The following is a 19,055-nucleotide window of genomic DNA, read 5'->3' as shown; positions in this document are numbered from 1 at the left end:
ACACACACACACACACACGGGAGAAAGGTTGCACGTCGATAGGCTACTTACCGGGGTTTTATCTTGCTGGCTCGGGACTCCATTGCTGTCTGATGCTGCTAATGGTTTCATAATGAAAAAATGTTCACCGGGCTAAAATCTTACATCCCGGACCTGCACTATGCCTCAGCATTGACCCCCCATATCCATCCAAAACCCTCCTGCCCTCTCTCCTCCCTTCGGCTGCACCGTCTCTCTCTCTCTCTCTCCCTCTCTCTCTGAAAGGAGGAGGAGGAGGCGGCGGCGGCTTGACAGGTCTGGGAGTATCCGCTCTCCTCTCCTCTCCTCTCCTCTCTCCTTCCCTTCTCTTGGCCTGATTAGACTCTCCACAACCAACAGCAGCTTCTCCAGCCTCCCCGCTGCTTCCCACAGAAATATCTTAAAACCACACAGGAGGAGGAGGAGGAGGAGGAGGAGCGAGACAGAGCGAGAGAGAGAAATGAAAAAAGAAATATATATCCTTTTATCCAAGCAACGAAACAACCCAGCGTCTTCTCTCCGCGCACTTGACAATCACATCTCCAGCAGGAGGAACACCAGCGCCGATAATAAAGCAGAACACGGTGAGGGGAAGAGCAAAAAAAAAAAAGATGAGAAAAATGGCTGACAACACTTTCACTCACGTTTGCTCCCTCTCCGCTATCTCTCCGTCTCCCCTCCCTCTCTTGAAAGTAAAAGGAAAAAACACACGCACGCACGCACGCACACACACACACACACACACCGCAGCGCCTGTTTTGCACCAGTAGATTATTTGAAGCCAGCCTCCACCAACGCACTGTGCGTTTAAACCAGCAGCGGTTTGTTTGTAACGGGAGCGAGAGGAGGAGGAGGGTTTGTGTGTGTAAGTGTGTGTGTCAGGAGGAGGAGGAGGGGGGAGATTGAGTGGGGGTGAGGGTATTGGGGAGTCAGGACCTCCTCCCCTGCCTGACAGTGATGCTGTAAGAGCAGCCACAATGGCAGTGCTCCTCTCTCTGGAGGGCACAACCACTGATAGAGAGATGGAAAGAAGAGAAGGGCGGATGAGAGGCTGGAAGTGAGGAAGAGGAGATGATACACAAAGCAAAAAAGAAAAAGAAAAGAAAAGACAGGGCATATTTGCAGACGAGTGGTGGGAGGAACGAGAGAAAAGGATGCGAGAAATAGATAAAATGTGTGATTGAAGGATGGAGGGAAGAGAGGAGGCACCAAATGCAGAGTAAAATGCCATTATCACGCTCACGTCGGCACCAGAAAGCGGCTGGAGTCGGTTGGCATAGTAACCACATGAAGGAAAAGCCATTTCCTGGGTGGGGAGACAGAGAAACTGAGACAGAGGCACTTCCTATTGAGGGAGAGAGAGAGAGAGAGTACAGGAGGTGGTGGACGGAGAGAGAAAGAGTGGCGTCGATTCAGGAGTAAAAAAATTAAAAAGAGGGCAGGTGGAAGATGGAGAACGACAACGTGCTGGAGAGTGGCAGCAATGATGTCACTGCCGTCACCGTTGCTCAGCTGAAATAGCCATGGCAACCGGGTGAGCGCGACCCCCCGGCACCCCACTAACCACTCAACCACCCATTCAGCCCCCTACACACCCTCCAGGGCCTTCAGTTGCTGTGGTGACGAGGCAGCGAGACACAGTGAAGTGAAGGGAGGAGGGGGGGAGAGACGGGGACGAGTGTGTTTGTAGGAGAGAAAGAGACAGAGAAAGTGGCAATAGACTCTGGCACTTCACCCTCACTCAGCTGTACTACAGCGAGCAGCAGCAGCATCAGTGACAGCAAGGATTCAAATAACAAAACAACACTACACTTCTCTGCTTTGTGAGAGCAAGATGGAAAAAAATGTGTGTGGTGCTGTGTGTGTGTGTGTGTGTGTGTAGTCTATCTTTGTGAGGACTTTAAAGGGCTTTTTTTTTTTAAAGGGTCAAGGGTCAACTTGGTGTTAGGGTTAGAATAGGGTTTAGATTCTAGGGTAAAGGTCACTAAGGACGCTGTACGTGTGTGTTGTGTGTGCATTTGTGTCTCCATAGACTCTGGATATTGGATGCTTAGATGATCCCACATATGAAGGTCTAGCTAGTTCAGAGAGAGATAACAGCATACTTTATGTGATAACAAAGCTTCACAGGGAACAAAAGAAGGGGGTGGGGGGGGTTAAAGGTCACCCAAAACCATTATATCAGCGTCACAAATGAAGTCTTACTATCACCAAGTGAAGCTGTCACACTTTCTTCTATAGATGACAAAGATAAGGCAGCGCCCGGATATAAAGTTCCACACCGCAAAAACTAGACGTGACAGTTATTTTATTTTTTTTATTTCATTACGGTTGTTTGTCATTGTTGTCAAAGCCCTGTCCTGCATTGTTGACAGTGCCAGTCATTTCCTGTCATCTCGCTCCATCGCAGTCACTTTCTTGTCATTTTGATGTATTGATAAAGAGACGAGAGACAGGAGAGAAAATGTGTCTGTGCAAAAACATGTACTGTAGAGCTAAAGTACCAAAGCTTTATGAAATGGTCATGAAACAAATACTTTTATTACAAAATTAATCATTAACTAATGTAAAAATATTGAATGTATGTGTATGATGAGCAATTTTCTGTACCCGTTACTCTAGAGTTTGATCTTTAAGGTGAACTGAATTATATTCTCAAATATTCTCAGCGTCTGGTTAAATATGTTGTATACATTACGTTTTTGAACTGTTCATTTAAAGCTTTCATGACATGAAACAACTACTACTGTACATTTCTTGCATTAATAAACAAGAATCGTTGACATTCTGATCTGCACATGATGACGTCTCAATTGTACAATTGAAGAAAAATATGCAGATTTTTAAGAGCAATTAATGAACATAAGGGAAAAAAAAGGAAATCTAATACTATACTATTTTTACGTTTCCGTTATTATATTAGCTGTGCTGTCGCGCTTCAGACAATGCCTAGAAAGCAGCGAGCATACAATGACTCGTGTTGGAGCGGTTCAAATCAAAGCAGTGGGGAAGCGAGTGGGAGGTTTGTAGTGGGAGGGGGGGAGGGAAGCTGGAGACCCACTATGACATCACCTCTCCTGCCCCCCAGCCATGATGTAATGTAGCAAAACAACAAGAGGAAAGCTCAGGTGCTTCGCTGCGCAGCTTGGTCATTAACGTCTACAACAATCACCCGGAGGGGGGTGCGGGGAGGGCCGGGGCATCATTACATCACCACGGCAACGGGGGTCGCGTCTGGGGAGTATCAGGCCACGCCCCCTTCCTTGTTTAAAGCTTTCTAGGAACAAACCGGCCCTTTTTTCCTCTGACTAATCACAAGCTAAGTGTAAATGCCGAGAGGCAGCGCAGCATCGATCTTAGACGATTGTGACAGTGATGTGAATAACGCCACTGGAGAATAACATAAATGCACTCAAGCTCAATTGCAGTGTGTGCTAAATGCATGAGGCAGAGTGGGGGCGGAGCCTCGAGTGCCATTTGTAAACAGTCTGTGAACCCGGCATGTCTGCAACTGCTCAATGCATTTATAGTGTGCGGGTCATGTGATACTTTTGTTTGCTGATGTGTGGCATTAAAACCATAAAAACCTCATAACACTGCTGGATGACACCAGACACACACACACACACACACTCAAAGGCTGTTGTTTTGATTGGTGAAAACAGAAGAAGGGATCATTCCATGGTAATATCTTAGATTTGTATCCACCTATTTTAAATTAAACTCTTTCCATTTGTGTTAAAAACAACAAAAAAGAAGATAACCACATATCTCACAGAGCACAATAATGTTATGATTATGTGTGCATAATAATCATAATAACAAAGCTGGAATGTTTCCAGTATCATAAATCAGTCAAATTAACTATAAAATGAAACACTCACAAGTCTTAAAACCAAGAAAATCAGATTAGGAGCACAAATGGCGTACGTTGTAGCTCAGGATTATGACACTGCAGGCTTCAGACAACACTTATGTGATTAAAACATATGTTAAATAGGTCTATGGAATATTTCTAGACTTAATCTTTAGATTAAAACAGGCATATGTGTGGTGAGATACAAAGTCAGACTGAACCGTAACATCAAACTACACTTTGCTTCAGAGAACATCTCATTTCCCTCATTTTCAGAGAGTAAAGCAGGTCATTTTTCACCATCTTGCTCAAGAAAACCTCAACCGTCAATCACAGGATCAAAAGCCACTCTCATTCATTGATTACTGTATGTTAGCCGACAGAAAGCCACACACAGCGCGACCGTGTGCCAGCTCCGTGCATTAATCCTCAACATCAGTCCTATTACAACACTGTTAAATGGCATTGTAGGAACAGAAATGATGATCTAATAGAGAGACTATATTTCTGTAGCTGCGTCAGCCCGAGGGTTGATTTCATTTATCACCCTGTTGTCACCACTAGCACGCTGCTCTGAAAATAATTTGGCAGAAACACAAGCGGTGCGACGCGTTTAAAAAGATTATGTTGCTAAGTGCACAGGGGGCAAAACATCTGTCGTATGCACGCACCTGCTACAAGGCGTATAAATCAAAATGGAGGATGAAAAAAACAAAACAAGAGAATAAGTAGGAGAGTAAGACTTCTGGCAAGTTGAGCGTGAAGTTGATGATTAACTAAAGGTCACTGGATCGGGTTATTGAGTAACTATGGAAGGTTATGAACTGGAAGTCTTTAACTTTACACTGACAGCGAGGGATGAGGTGGAACTAAGTGTCAGGAAGCAAGTTTCACCATTCAGTTGCACAAGAAACGAAAAGAAAACAACGTTAACCTTAAACCGTACATGATTCAAACACATGATGTGAGCACAAGTGCACAATAACATAACATGCCTACTCAATGCAAAGATGTGAATTTCAATCATTTGCGAACAGAGATACAATTCATGCAGAGATGCTTAATTTGCTTCATTGAAATGTCTGAACTTAAGAGAAATGACCTGTACGAGTAAACACACCTGATCCAAACCACTGTCATCACAGTCTTTGTCCTGTTGTTATCATTGTCCAGCTAACATCACGGGGACCAAACAACGAACGCGAAACAAAACAGATGAATACGTTTTATGTTCAACTTAAAAAAGCATTTTTAACACCGAGCAGAATGTTTGGGTTTAGTACCGTGTTGTTTTTTGTCTTTCTATTAAGAATAGTACCAAAATATCCACACCCAACTGTTCCAATCTTCGGCTAGACTGGCTCCGCCCTGCACAGTCAGCTGATTGGGCAACAGAAATCCCTTGCAATCGGTGTAAATATCCCATGGAAATCGAGTCTATTCTCACACAAAGCTTGACGTCTTGTTGAGACAAACAGCCAGAAACCGAGCAGGGAAAAAAAGAGCACTGTCGTCGCCTTCAATATCGCCGCTCGTCGTCATCGCACCAGTACGACGCCTGCACATCCCGCCTGACCCAAACCAAACCGTAGTGTACCAAACCAAACCGTACCCTGATGGAAACACAGCATCATTTGCAGGGTCCGGCGTCGTCATCACAGCAGTTCAATGCTGGACAGATCGAATGGTTCAATAGTCTGATCAAATTCAAGTGCTGCAAATCAAACAAAAACACACAAAGCTCCGTTATCCCCACCGCGCACGCTCATATTCATCTACATAAATGTCATCTGTCACCCAATCTGAAAATACCCAACTTTCAAAAAGGTCTTTGAATGTCATAACTGACATGAAAAGCCCGTCAAATGTCAGTGCGTATGTTCCGTAACACAGACGGAGAAATGGAAATGAACCACAGCCGGTTTGTAAAGTGAGCAGCTTATTTTTCCTCAGCGGCACGAGTCACAATTTCACCCGCAACACTATTATCACACAAGAACATAAAATCTGCCCAAAAATATCTGTTCCACTTCTATCAAAGCAAAAAAAATAAAAAATGTTTGATATGTTGCTATGAATAACTATAAACGCAGATTCTGCTTTTAGTGTGTGTGCTCGAGAAGGGAGACATTCAGGAAAAGCAATTCAGCGACACAAAGGAAGAGTGACTTTGACTGCAAATCCAAATGCACGATATTTACTGTGAAATAGAAACTGTGGAGAATAAATGAACTGTGTTGTCCTTCATCGATCACCACTGCCACTTTTACTGATTTGAAATTAATGTGAAAATCTCTGGAGCCGAACAAATGAGTGGAGTAATTGGTCAAAATAAAATGAATCGACCTCAATGATTGATGAAGAGTTGAGACCAAAAAAATTCACTTCAGATAAATATTAGAACCCTTTTTCTTATTCTTACAATAACCTATGAAATCTGAGAATGTAATAAAGAAATTGTAACGACCATTTATATTTTATGCACAAAACATTAGTGGATTCATTGAGTTACTAATGAATTGATGGAGAAAATAAACATTTGCTGCCCCCCTGAATAAAACTGTGTCTCAATCTGAAGGTGAGGGAATGCAGGAGGCAAGAATCAAGAACAGGTACAGAAAACCACGTCTGCTTCCGCGCTAACGTCGATTCACAGCTGAAGCGAAGCAGGTTGTCACAAAGGACGGCTCCAAAAATAGGAGCTTGGCTTTTTCCTCTGCCGAGAGTGAGTGGCAGGTTTGTTCTCTCTCTGCTCTCATGACGACTCCACATCGTGACTTCTGATCTTTGCAGCCTCTCTGTCACTGTCCAGTTCTGCCTGGACACGGCAGGACTCCGTGACGCAAGGTCAGAAATAAATATGACATACTGGTTCCAGACTTAGCACGGAGCGGTGATGCTATGTTTATAACTGAAGCCCACGAGGGTGCGAATGTTAGGTATGTCTTAAAATAGCTGCTCAATGCTCGGATAAGTACCTTTAAAAAGCCATTGTAAACAAACACATATAAAAACACTAATATGTGGCACATTCACTGGGCAACTGGTAGATGTTTGCATCACTGACAAGTGAAGAGCCACTGGATTCAAACACACACACACACACAGCAGGGATAATAATAGTCTGCAGAGCCTTAAAGATAGTCAGCAACATCCTCAGCAGTGATACAGATACCAGGCACCTCAATCAGCTAAATTGTCACCATTATCTCAGTTTACAGGTCCATAAGCTGTTCCAGAGGCGATGTTTATCACTCCTCTGTCATCGCTCGCCTACGCCATGAGCTCAGGTTCAAACCATGCACGCTTATTTTTAGATCCAACAGGAGATAATAATGTGAGGAAGCAAGAAGACGGAGCATTTCAGAAGAACTGAATTGGTAGAACGTGGGTGGGGGACTGAGGCTCATCTTTCCCGTCCTTATCAGTCAGAAAATGCAAGGTATTTATTAAGGAAAGTGGAGACAACAAACAGGAAGTAGACTCAGATAAACCCAGAAGCAAAACAACACAGACGGCTACAAAAACTCAGCACAGCAGACGACACAAGACGCACTATATAAACACAACAGGCAACAGTGTTAGCAGATACGGTACCTGGGGTTTATTGCATTCCTGCGAGCCGAGTTAAGGAGAGAAGAGAGGGAGATGGAGGTTATCAAACATCGAGGAGGTGAGAAACCCAGGGTGAGAAACCCTCACCGAACAATGGCACGGTCAGCTGCTCACAGAGTGACATCCTCTCCACTGAACTGAGCCTGATCAATACATGTTTGCTGGTGAACTGGTACATCACTGTTGTCAATAGTACTTATTGTTGTAGGACATGTGACGCTTGTTGCTTCTGTTGCTTTGATATGAAAACCAACAGCCTGTTCTTTTGTAAAAGGATGTTAACACTCTTTTATTCATATATAGAAAAAGATTATATGAACCTGCTGGTGAAATCCTTTCAACTGTTTCAAGGACTCGCACAGTGAAATATATTCAAGGTCAAAATTCTGAGTTCTTGCGTGCTCGTAGCCAAGGACACAAGCAGAACTCACAGATGCATGTATTACTATTCTGGCTCGCACACACACACACACACACAACACACACACACAAAAACACTGTTTTTTAAGCATGCCTGCAGATTACTGATCAGATCATTTAACTTCACAACCTCCTCATTAACCACTGCAGGACAGTTTCAAACTCTAACCAAACAACCATTATACAATTAAGTTGTGCTGCGTTGTGTGTTAGTGTTAAAAAAAAATCAAATCTTGTGTCTTTGCTGAATCCTCTTTGAGAAAAAAATGGCATTAAATGTTAAATTTGGGGAATGATATGATGATTTAAATCCATCTCGTTACTATACAACATAATTAATGCCACTGTTATGCTTAGGTGTTGGTTTGTATGCATGAACTGCACGAGAACTGTGTCCGTTAATAATGCGAGAGGTGCCTGTGGGCAGATCTCGTCACCTTTGCACAGAGCTAGACTGATCGTTTCCCCCACTGTTTCTGCCCTGAGCTAAGTCGATAGCATTGTTGTGACTAGACCTCGGATTCATGCGCCTGTCCGGTCCCGTTGAGCTGGATTCAAACAAATATTCTAGTATTTGATCACACGTGTACATGCGCAGCACCGTAAGTATTAACTATTTTTATGTGGATATTGTGGCAGCCATGCACAACAGGGAAAACATGCAGTGACCATGGTAACTCCACACAGTTTATTAGCACGAATGTTAGTGCTCTGCTTCCAGGTACAGTATATCTTACAGCAATTAAGAAGTTGTCACTCGATGAGTGAGCAATGTCATTGTCAAGGTCACAGAACAACAGAACGCACACAATTGCCGGTGGACATGTTTGCTGCCACGGGGATTAAACCTGCGACCCTCTGATTGCAGGCCAACCTCACAAACCACCAGGCGGCCCGGATGGAGGGGAAAGAGGAAAGTAGGAGTATTGATTGTCTGCCTCCTGCTGCTTATATATTTATAGAACAGCTGTTTGGGGCCTCGGATGCCGCCCTGGCCACTGAGTAAACCCAGAGAAGGAAGATTACTCATCTGTTCAGTTTGAAGTAACGTTTGAAGATGAGGAGGAGTTTAAAAGATAGTATGAGGACACTCATTATTTGCCATGTGTGTGTCAGGTTAGGCGGCCCAAAAGTCTGTTTCATATGACGATGAGATAATATTTAAAAGTGGGAGGTAATAAACTCGAGCCTTTCTGAGGACATGATATACACAGACCGTGAGTGTGAGCGTGTGAATATAGAGAGTAAATCTAGGAATAACTCCACTGTGTCCACTTTGAACAAGGCAGCCAAGTGTTAACCCACTGTTCTGAGCGCTGAGTCATGTTTAGTTCTGAACACTGTCTCTTTTCACCGCCCCGGATTTAAACAAGATGCATCTATGGAAACACAAGCACATTTATTTATATGCATCTATACTTACTTTAAGGCTTTACATTCACTGGTTCGCCCCCCAAAAAAACTGCACATTAAGGCTATAACCATGCATCTCTGTGCTTTTTAAGATGGATTCAGCTCCATTACTCAAATCAAATGACATAATACTTGGGGCAAGAGCTTAACTTGCTTCAGCAAACAGTGACATAAAGGATTTACATACTGTAAATCAGAGGCTCTTAATGTGAAAAAGGAGGTGTGGTCTTTGATAGTAAATCTGAAAAGAGCAGCGGAGCCAAAGCTGCCAACGTTCCCCTTAGAAATACAGCAAAGGTCATTCTATTCCTCTTAGGAGGAAACACTAATGCAGCCCTCTTATCACAAGGAGCCTGCTCTCCTATCTGAGACACAAAAAAGGGACTTGTGCCATGAAGTGTGAGTAACCCCGACAGCCATTCACAGCAGATTCCTCACATTTCTCAGTGAATCACTACATTTTTTCTGAGCGATAATGCAGTTTTTCAAAGTTGGGATTGTCGTTGTACAAACAGGACCTTCCTTGAACCTTCAAACTGGCTGACAGATGTATAATAAATAATAAATGAATATCATTTCGTGCCACTTATTTGTGTCATTGATTTGGACCGACCGTACAAATTAGAAGCGTGTCGTCGTTTCCTGTGCAAGAGAAAGAAAAAAGTGACCGACAATGTACAGAAGAGAGCAAAATGTCTCTCCGAGCAACACCTTTACTTTGATCTCTCTGACCGTTCCCCACGACCATGAGCACGAGTTCAGAATAAATCCACTGATGCCGTTTGTCGGCTGGATATCAAAGTGTTTTCAGTCCATTATTTTCACACCACATTCACAGAAAGAACATAGAAAAGAATCTAAAGCTTAAAAGCAACGGTGAAGGGAAGCTGGCGACTCAGAGAGCCGGACGATGTGTCCACTGAAAACCCTGCTGAATTAAAACATCGACTCAGGGCTGATTACAAGACTGCTTTATAGATGTTAAAAACTGCAACAATACCTCATAGTTTCCATGTTCTGGGCTCTTAAACAACCACACGAGGGACCAGCGTATTAAAGATACGGTGCATAAAAGTGCTGGAAAATCCAAAAACGATCAAAAACATTCTGAAGTTTCCCTAGTGAGTGGGTAGGAAGAAGCACGCAGCGTTTGAGAGCTAAAATTGAAGCTGACAGGTTGATTAACCGACCGGCTGAACACTTAATCAACTAATGGTGGAGTTTATGAAACTCAGATTTCCAATTAGTATAGTAAATGTCCGACAGATTCAAATGAAACTGTGTTTACTGATTCAAGACACAACTTTACTGCACTATAAATACAGCAAGAGCCAAATTATCCTCACTTCATATAGATAATAGCTCTTTATCAGATAGCGGTGGGGGCTGTGTGTGTGTGTGTGTGTGTACTCCCACTGGGAGTTCCACGACTGGGTCAGCATTACATTTATATTATTGAGCGAGCACTCTTACTGTGCAATGTCTGAGCAGGTTCAGTCTGTTGCTCAGGGACAAACAGCAGCTCACACAGCTGTTCACCAAAGAGTCTGGTCACTACAGGGGATTCAAACCCGCGACCCTGCAGTCACAAATTACAAATTCAGGATTCTGACTCCGACTGACGAGGCCTGTCATTAGTACATCACGTCTCTTCATGCTCAAAAAAACCCATTAAGTTTCAAATAAAGAGGCTCACTCCGCGGTTTATTATGAGATAATTGATGTCATTTCAAATAGCAGATCTTAATAGCATAGCGATAATAACAAGTAGAAATCACCTTTTAAGAATTGTGAATGAAAACGTTCCATTTGGTTTCTCTGCACCACGCAAAAGAAATGCACCGTGTCGTATTAAACGTGTCGTGAGTTGATGGTGAAGCCCTGACTGAGGTACGACCTCAACAAAGCAGGTTAATCTGGAGATAATTCCAAAACTAGTTGTGCAACAAACGGTTAAACGGAACATTATTCTGTTTACTACAGTGCAGAGGAGAGTCTGATCTAATCATAATGTTATTTTAGATTAAATAGATTAAATGGCTAATTGTTAAAGCGGTAGATTAGTCACCGTTTTACTATTTGACAGAAGAGAAGAAAAATGTAAAAAAGAATACAGTATATTAATCATTCAATAACTCGTGACCACAATTTCAGTCTTAAATAATAACTGACTCCATAGCTACAACCTTGATTCCTCTATTGTTTTGATTTGCTTTAATAGGTGCAAGTAAACAGAGTTAAAAATATCCTTTTCTTTAATCCCAAATTCATCCTGGCAGCATTTCTCACCACCTAAATATGCCTCAGGGTAATAAGGAGGAAAATCTGAGCAGTGCCTGTATTCTATATACTAGAGATTAGCTTACTACGTCAGCTTAGCCGTCTATAGTCATTAATGTGTCACTCTGCTTGCCTCCACCCCGCTGTCATCAGCAGCTGTAGCAGCAGCAGCAGCAGCAGCAGCAGCAGCAGCATCACCACACGACACTCATGTTAAGTTAGCTCCCTTTCCTACTGTACTTGTGTGTGAACTCAAGCACAGCCCATTTGGGAGTGCTGGTTGCCATGGCACCGCTCCATCCCTCCCACAGGAGCGATACTAGAGCGGCAAGAGTTGAGTGTGCGATGGGAGAAGTCGGGCCATGAGAAAGTTCAGTGCAGTCTTCCGAATCAAAATCACAGCCTGTCTAAATTTAGGAACGAGGGTGGGGCCGCACGGAGGAAGGAGGAACACGATGTTGCAGCATATTTTTGTTTTCCCCTTTTTAAGAGCGATGGTTTCGTAGAGTTCCACGAAGAACCGGCGGACTGACAGAAGAACCCCCCCCCAGGGATAATGTCAGGAATGAAGGGAATGCGGTGAAATTGTGCAGAACAGGAAAACCTCTGTGCAGCAATTGCATGCTGGGTATTTACATCATTAGTGTGAACATGCTTTGCTCCCTTTTCCCAGAGAATGGAAGCACAGATGGGAGATGGTCTGGTGCAACACAACGGGCAACTAACTCTCCGCTGCTGGAGTGGAATCCCTTCACATGGAGAAAGTCAATACACTGTGATTTCGAAAACTACAGCCCTGCTTTTGTCTCTCATAATTGGCATTGTCAATTTTCCAAGTTTTAAAATGGTATTCATGGAATATTGTCAGAGGACTGTATCGAACCCTGGCTCTGGAGAATGAAATGTCCTTCACATAGGAAGAGAACACAGGTAAAATTCACAAAACAAGCTGCCCCTGGAGCACTCTGCTTCTCCCAAACTAACCAACCTGTCACTCACAATACTCTCACCTTCAACTGTCAGTCAATATTTAATAAAGAGCAAAAAAAATCCCCAAAACAAAACAAGACCAGTTTGTTTTTCATAGATGTACTTCAATGATGACACATTTATACTACTATAATGACAAACTCTACTATACTCTACTCTACTATAATGACAAACCTTAAATCTTTCTTAGTGTTGCAAAAGTTGGACAAGAGTTAAGTGTCCATTTTTGTTTCCAAGGGTTAGGGTTACAGAAGGCGCTAGTATTGTAGGTGGGTTAGAAATGAAATGACTAACTCTCTGAAACACCATTTCCTGCATTTTGAGGTGCAAATTTTGTGGAATACAGTACACAAGTTTGTCTGTCTTCTTACTATTTTCCACATTTTCCATAAAAGTAACTTTGTATCTTGAAGCAAAAAGTGGTTATTTTTATAAAAAGGTTATAGAGATGTCAGATCTTGCACCAATTACAGCGCCTGTCCGTGCCGTGTCACGGAAAATCCACCAATGTAATGCGAGATGTGAGCTGAGCGCGATCACACAAAATGAAAAGGCAAATGTCTGTGAAGTCCAAAAACTGAGGATTTTTCAAAATGATCCAATTATTTTCTTCCGTTTACCCTCCAAAAAAACAAAACCAACACAGGCTTATATATATATATATATATATATATATATATATATATATATAAATATATATAAATATATATATATATATATATATAAATATATATATATATATATATATATATATATATATATATATATATATATATATATATACACATATATATATATAAATAAAAGCCCTTTGTTGAAGCCTCAATTGAGCAAATTAAAGACACATGAAAGGACATAACTTCCAAAGTGAACTAATTGCATTTACATAAGTTGGATGATTACACTATCATCACACAGTGCATGTACTTTTTGAAAAGACTCTCCAGGGCAAATTCAACTTGTGAAGTCAGGAGAACAACAAATGTATTGACTGTTATTATTGTGCTCAGAAGTGTTTTGAACAGTGTGTACAGGGAGAGGACAAATGCAGTTTTTCTTTTTCTTTCATGGACAAAAACATGATTAGAACTTCATTTGCAGGATATTAATCCGACAAACAATCAAGCACAGACAAACGAGGGTTTGTGAGGAGTCAAAGGGACGCTGAGGGAAACACCAGAGGGAGAGAGAGAAGTGAGTGACACACTGCAAGCAGCAGGAGCTCAATTACACACAAGTGCACCAACTCTAATCTATCAAGAACAATTAAAAACAACAATTCCACACTGCACAGAGGACAGACCACAGCAGAGATTAGAAAACAAGGTTCTCTCCCGAGGACGAGAGGAGCGCTCTCCATCCATGGGACGACACATCAAAACAACCTTCAAACCAGCGTCAGCATCAGACACCGAAAACGTGGGGGTGGGGGGGGCACAAAGTTGGCGTAAGAGACGACACAATGTTTCACTCTGAGGCACGAGCGTGACACACAAAACAAAACATTAGCACAAAACAGAGGAGCTCGGAGCTGCTGCCGAGTTGCATAGCGATGAACCGCAGCGAGGGTAAACACACAGAAACTGTAACGCAGGGCTGCAACTCACCGTGTGGTATCCCCGGGCTATGGGAGGCTTCCCTGTGGGGTACGGATCCACTGTGTCGATGATCGTCTGCCTCTCGCCTTTCTGGTTGATCTTCCGAAAGCGCCGGCGGGACTGTCTGTGCGAGGCTTGTCGCTGAAAGTATTCCTCATTTTCATCCATATAGTCCACCTGAATATGATTGAGAGGGAGGGGAGGGGAAAAAAGAGAGACCGTCATCGTCTTCATTCACGCCCATCCTCACTCCTACCCAAAACACCATGCACACACTCATCCCCAAAAACCCCACCCTCTTACACTCCATCTCTGATTCCTCCTCCTCCTCCTCCTCCTCCTCCCCCCGTGCCTGCCTACTGCCCCACTGATTGCGTAAAAATAGAAGTGTGTGGGGGGCCATACGATACACACCTACGTCAAAGGCTCACAACATGAAAAAGGGAGACAGAAACGGAGTGAGGATTGTAGGAGGGAAGGAGGCAGGAAAGGAGGGAGAGAGGTCTGATGGAGAATAAATTGACAGACGAAAACAAAAATGGAGCCTGGCGGAGTATGGAGATGAACAGAGAAACAGAGAAACCCTCAATCCTGTTAAACACATTATTCACAATGAAATTACACGTTAAAAACCCCGTGTTTCCATTTTTAATGAGGAGGAAAAAACACATTTATGCAGTGGAAACTGGTACATGATGCCACTTTCGCATAAAAGTCGGTGAAGTCATACAGCTTTCTTAAGTATCTGCGGCTCAGTGCTACTTAAATGAGACCACTCTGTTCCCTGGTGGCTTTGGGTCATGATGGAATGACAAGTAAGTTTACTCTTTTCCTTTCCTCCTCTCCTTTCCTAGCTTCACATTTCAGTGTTCAGCCTTTGGGATTACACTGCCAAAAAAAAAAAATCTCCCTCTGCCGCACCAACTGCTGCCATGACAACGGCAGGGGAGTTGTGTGTGAGAGCGAGAGCATAAGTGTGATTGTGTGTCTAATTGCAAATCTCTGAGCAATGTGTACATGTGTGTGCGAGTGTGTGTACACTATAGCCACGTGAGCGGCTTATTTTTTCCTTCCTTGGTCGCATTAGTGTCTTAAATCGTGTTTGAAAACGCAGGTCTACGACATGTGTGCATCTTTCTGTTTTTTCTGTTTCTGCATGGAGGCAGAGCAAAAAGCCCTCGCACTGATTATAGGGCAGGATGGCACCTATAATAGCAAGCAGGCTAAGGCCACAGAGTGTGTGCAGCGAGCAGAGCAGAGGGTGTTATTACAGGCAGTTTGTGTGTGTGTGTCAGATACAGTAGAAGCTCAGTTAACAGAAGCCCCCCCCCTCTCTCTTTTTACAGTGCATATTCAAGGAGACACGGCAATTACAGCATGTGAAAGTGAGATTACGGAGATGTTCTGTGGCGGCAGCAATGCCAACCAGTTGTTATTTGCAAAATAACCCTGGGTTATATTTGAGGTCTTCTTTTCTACAAGCGGCAAAGGGTGAATTTGTGTCATATGTGCTAGAAATGGTGGCGAGTATGAGATTTTAAGGTGGCAGTAAACACCGACAGTAATAAGAATGTGTACATCTCAGTTCACACCTCTCGACACCCTACTGCCTGAAAATGGCCAACAATAGAACGATTAAATAATTCATGAATCCTAAACTGCATGTGCGTCAGATTTCATCTCAAACTTTTAAGGTGGCACCAAGTGTTACATTCAAACCTCTTTATTCTTGTCCAACACAGTATTTTGATAACTGGTGGATTCATTGTTTAGTTGATCAACAATAAATGCTACACAATTGAATATGTTTTGTAGTTTTTTTCGACTTTGATAAAACTAGATTTAGTAAATTATGGTATTTTACAGACTTGGCATGTGATTGGTTAGTGGACTCAAATTAGTAACTACAACAAAATGTCAGTCCTAACCGCCTCGTCAAGCAATGTTCTCGCTTCTCTTCTTGGCGTCATCAGAGTAACAGTGTAACGTACATAGTCATCATTGCATCCACTGTGATAAACAGCTGCTCCGATTTCCACAATGTTGACTTTGTTTTAAATGTAGGTTACTGTGGCCCTTCTGCTGTGACCCTGAACACATGACTGTGTTGTGCTGATACTTCGCTGTGTCCCACTGACACGCTGGCAACACAGTAGACTCTTCTCCAAGTCGACATTTCATTATTTTTTTTGTTGTTTACATAGAAGTTGAACAAAGTTCGCGTCAGCCTTGGACTCAGACGACCCCCGCATGTTGGAAGGACTCCAGCAAAGACACTGACTGCACCGATATGAACGCACTTTAAAAGTGAGATCAATTCATTAATGGTGGTGCTTACACAGATTAGTCTAAAACATCACAGGGCCAACCGTCAAGGGCAATATTCTAAATTATGTTCACACCCTGTTGTAGAAAAGCTACACTTTATGACCCACGTGGATACAGTTTTCTCTTCATATGCAAAATCAATAATTATACTTACTAGAGCTGCAACTAACGATTATTTTCATAATCGATTCATCTGTCGATTATTGTCTCGATTAATCGATTGGGCCATAAAATATCAGAAAACCTTAAAAAATGTTGAGCAGTGTTTGTCAAACCTGGAAATGACGATGTTTGTCCACAAACCAAAAAGATTAATTTTTATGGATTTCTTTGTTAAATACTCACATTTAAGAAGCGTAAACAATCGGAAATCTTGTTTTAATCATGAAAAAAGCTTTGAACCGATTAATCGATTATCGAAATAGTTCTCAATCAATTTAGTAATCGATTAATAATTGATGAATCGAGCTCTAATACTTAGCGAATTTGTATGTCTTGTTACTTTTGGTTTGCATTTAAACACAAAGCAGGTCAACAAAGTTACAAGACATGTGATTCTGTGCCTGAAAAGACAAGTGTGTGCCATGTTGCTTTTGCATCATGTAGCTGTACAACACAGGCACAGATTATCCAACTGAAATTAAGCGTCTCACTTTGTGTAAATCTGTGCTTGAGGTTGTGTCTTTGACACGTGTTTGCTGAAAAGTCCAAAAAAAGGGTCTCACCACAATCATCTCTGATGGTTCCAGTACGATGCACTCACATCCACGGCGCAGGCTGCCTGCTGATCGCTTCCCAAAACTGGAGGAGGGAAAAATGAGATAAATATACATTAAGAGTCAATATTCACGGACAGAAAGTGGAGAATGTATTGACACAGTTCTATTTACGCCGTTTGCCTGTCAAGTGAAAGCACCCATGCATAGTCCCGGCGAGCTGTGAACCTCACTGCAGCCAAAGAGCAGTCCGACGGCTGCAGGAGCCTTACACAGTCGTTGCCACTTTATCCGACATTATAAATATGCATTATGGAACTCTTGTATAAAAAGGGAAACAGAGCAGCATTGACGGGACAACACCTTCTTTCAGCTGAGGGGGGGGGGGGAACACCCGCCTCTGGAAAAGTCCACTTTCACGACGTCACAGCTTGTACAATATTCCAAATTTAGGGCTGCTGGGTGGGCGTGGACCGAGGAATATTAAAGGCGAACGTCTGTCCACGCCAGCGGAGCAGCCGTGGAAATACTGAGCATGAGGAGGACCGACCTGAGGGTTGGGTAAAGAATGTAGGCTTTTGTCCAGCGGCTGACCTCAATGCAGAGACATAATGACTTCCTTGTTTACTATTTTTAGCATCTTTTGATAAGGAAACTGACCCACATCTTCACATCTTGTTGGTTTGCTGATTGTTTAGTTAGATAAACGTGTGCGTGACCCAGAAAGATCACACTGCTGTTGAGTTGGCAAACCTTCCAATGAGTTGAGTGTTGCGGAGATTCATCATTTAGACACAAGACTTAAGATAGTACACTAGAAACGTTGCTCTTTCGATTTTTAATTCAAGCCAAGGTGGCCAGGAGGGCTAAAACTTTATGTATTCACATCCTTTTATAGCTGAAATAATTGGTCTATACCAATTTGTTAAATAGGGGTGTTATTGATACAGTATGAAGTGGTTTCTTTATCATCTATGATGGGAAACATAATCACCTGATCACTAACTAATTCATTTATGAAAAGAAAATGATTTTGGTAACATATTCAGTATTTGACATTTCAAATATGAGGATTTCACACATATGATTATAATATATGATAAGAAATGTTGTATTTCTCAGGTCTCGGACAGTAGGTTGAACAAAAACAGGCAACTCGACAATTAGCATTTTAACTGATGATGAATAATCAGGAATTGATGATCACTGATGTGACATTTTTTTTTTAACTCACAATCTATCTGTTGAGTTTCTTCACACTGAGTGAAGTAGCAGGTGTGAAAGGTTTTCCTCAGATGAAGTGAACAGCGAGTAAGTTGTGCGTGGCGACCTGTACCGAGGCTGCGGGGGTGAAGTTTTCATCAATCATGTCGACAGAGGCACAACCTCCAGCACAGCGTGGTCTAAACGCTCTGGAGCCCCAAGGTTGTGGCTACTTGTTGTGGCCAGGCTGTGAAATAAACACCACACAGCTGCAAAACAAAAAAAAAACACTTCTGCAGAGCGCTAATAGTGATTTCTGTGGAGCCTTTTATTTTCTACAAGTCAATTTAGCTGGCTCTGCTTTTCTCTTTCTGCCTCTTTTCACAGACGAGCCTTTGTGCGGGTTTGTGTGTTTTTTTTCTTCTTTTGTCAGCTGTTCTGTTGTTACTCTGCCAGAGCAGCAATTTTGTTTTTTCAATGTTTTTTTCTCCATTTGTCAACTTTCTGATGCCTTTAGAACAACTGGTTGACAAATAGCTATACATGATTCATATTTGAAAACACTGCTGATGATATAGTGAAATCAAAGACCACAGTGAGCCGAGAGAGAGCGGGGGG

General features: G+C 42.5%; 1 protein-coding gene across 13 annotated transcripts in view; it reads right to left on the bottom strand.

Annotated features, from left to right (window-relative positions):
* rapgef2b (Rap guanine nucleotide exchange factor 2b) overlaps nt 1-19,055 on the bottom strand; it is a 96,193-nt gene that overhangs the window by 29,517 nt on the left and 47,621 nt on the right. For 11 of the 13 annotated variants that reach the window (XM_058649163.1, XM_058649164.1, XM_058649172.1 and 8 more), the window contains 2 exons: nt 17,244-17,319; nt 14,200-14,367 (listed from right to left, as the gene is read on the bottom strand). In XM_058649163.1, coding sequence (XP_058505146.1) covers nt 14,200-14,367; nt 17,244-17,319 — 244 coding nt within the window. Of the gene's footprint in view, nt 1-51; nt 742-14,199; nt 14,368-17,243; nt 17,320-19,055 lie in introns of those variants that run through there. The other 2 variants (XM_058649176.1, XM_058649177.1) reach the window with 2 other exon arrangements.

This window comes from Solea solea, chromosome 14, assembly GCF_958295425.1.
Source record: "Solea solea chromosome 14, fSolSol10.1, whole genome shotgun sequence".
In the NCBI taxonomy this organism is placed as follows: Eukaryota; Metazoa; Chordata; class Actinopteri; order Pleuronectiformes; family Soleidae; genus Solea; species Solea solea.
Note: the sequence above shows the minus strand (reverse complement) of the source record. Positions and strands in the feature narration are given on the sequence as shown.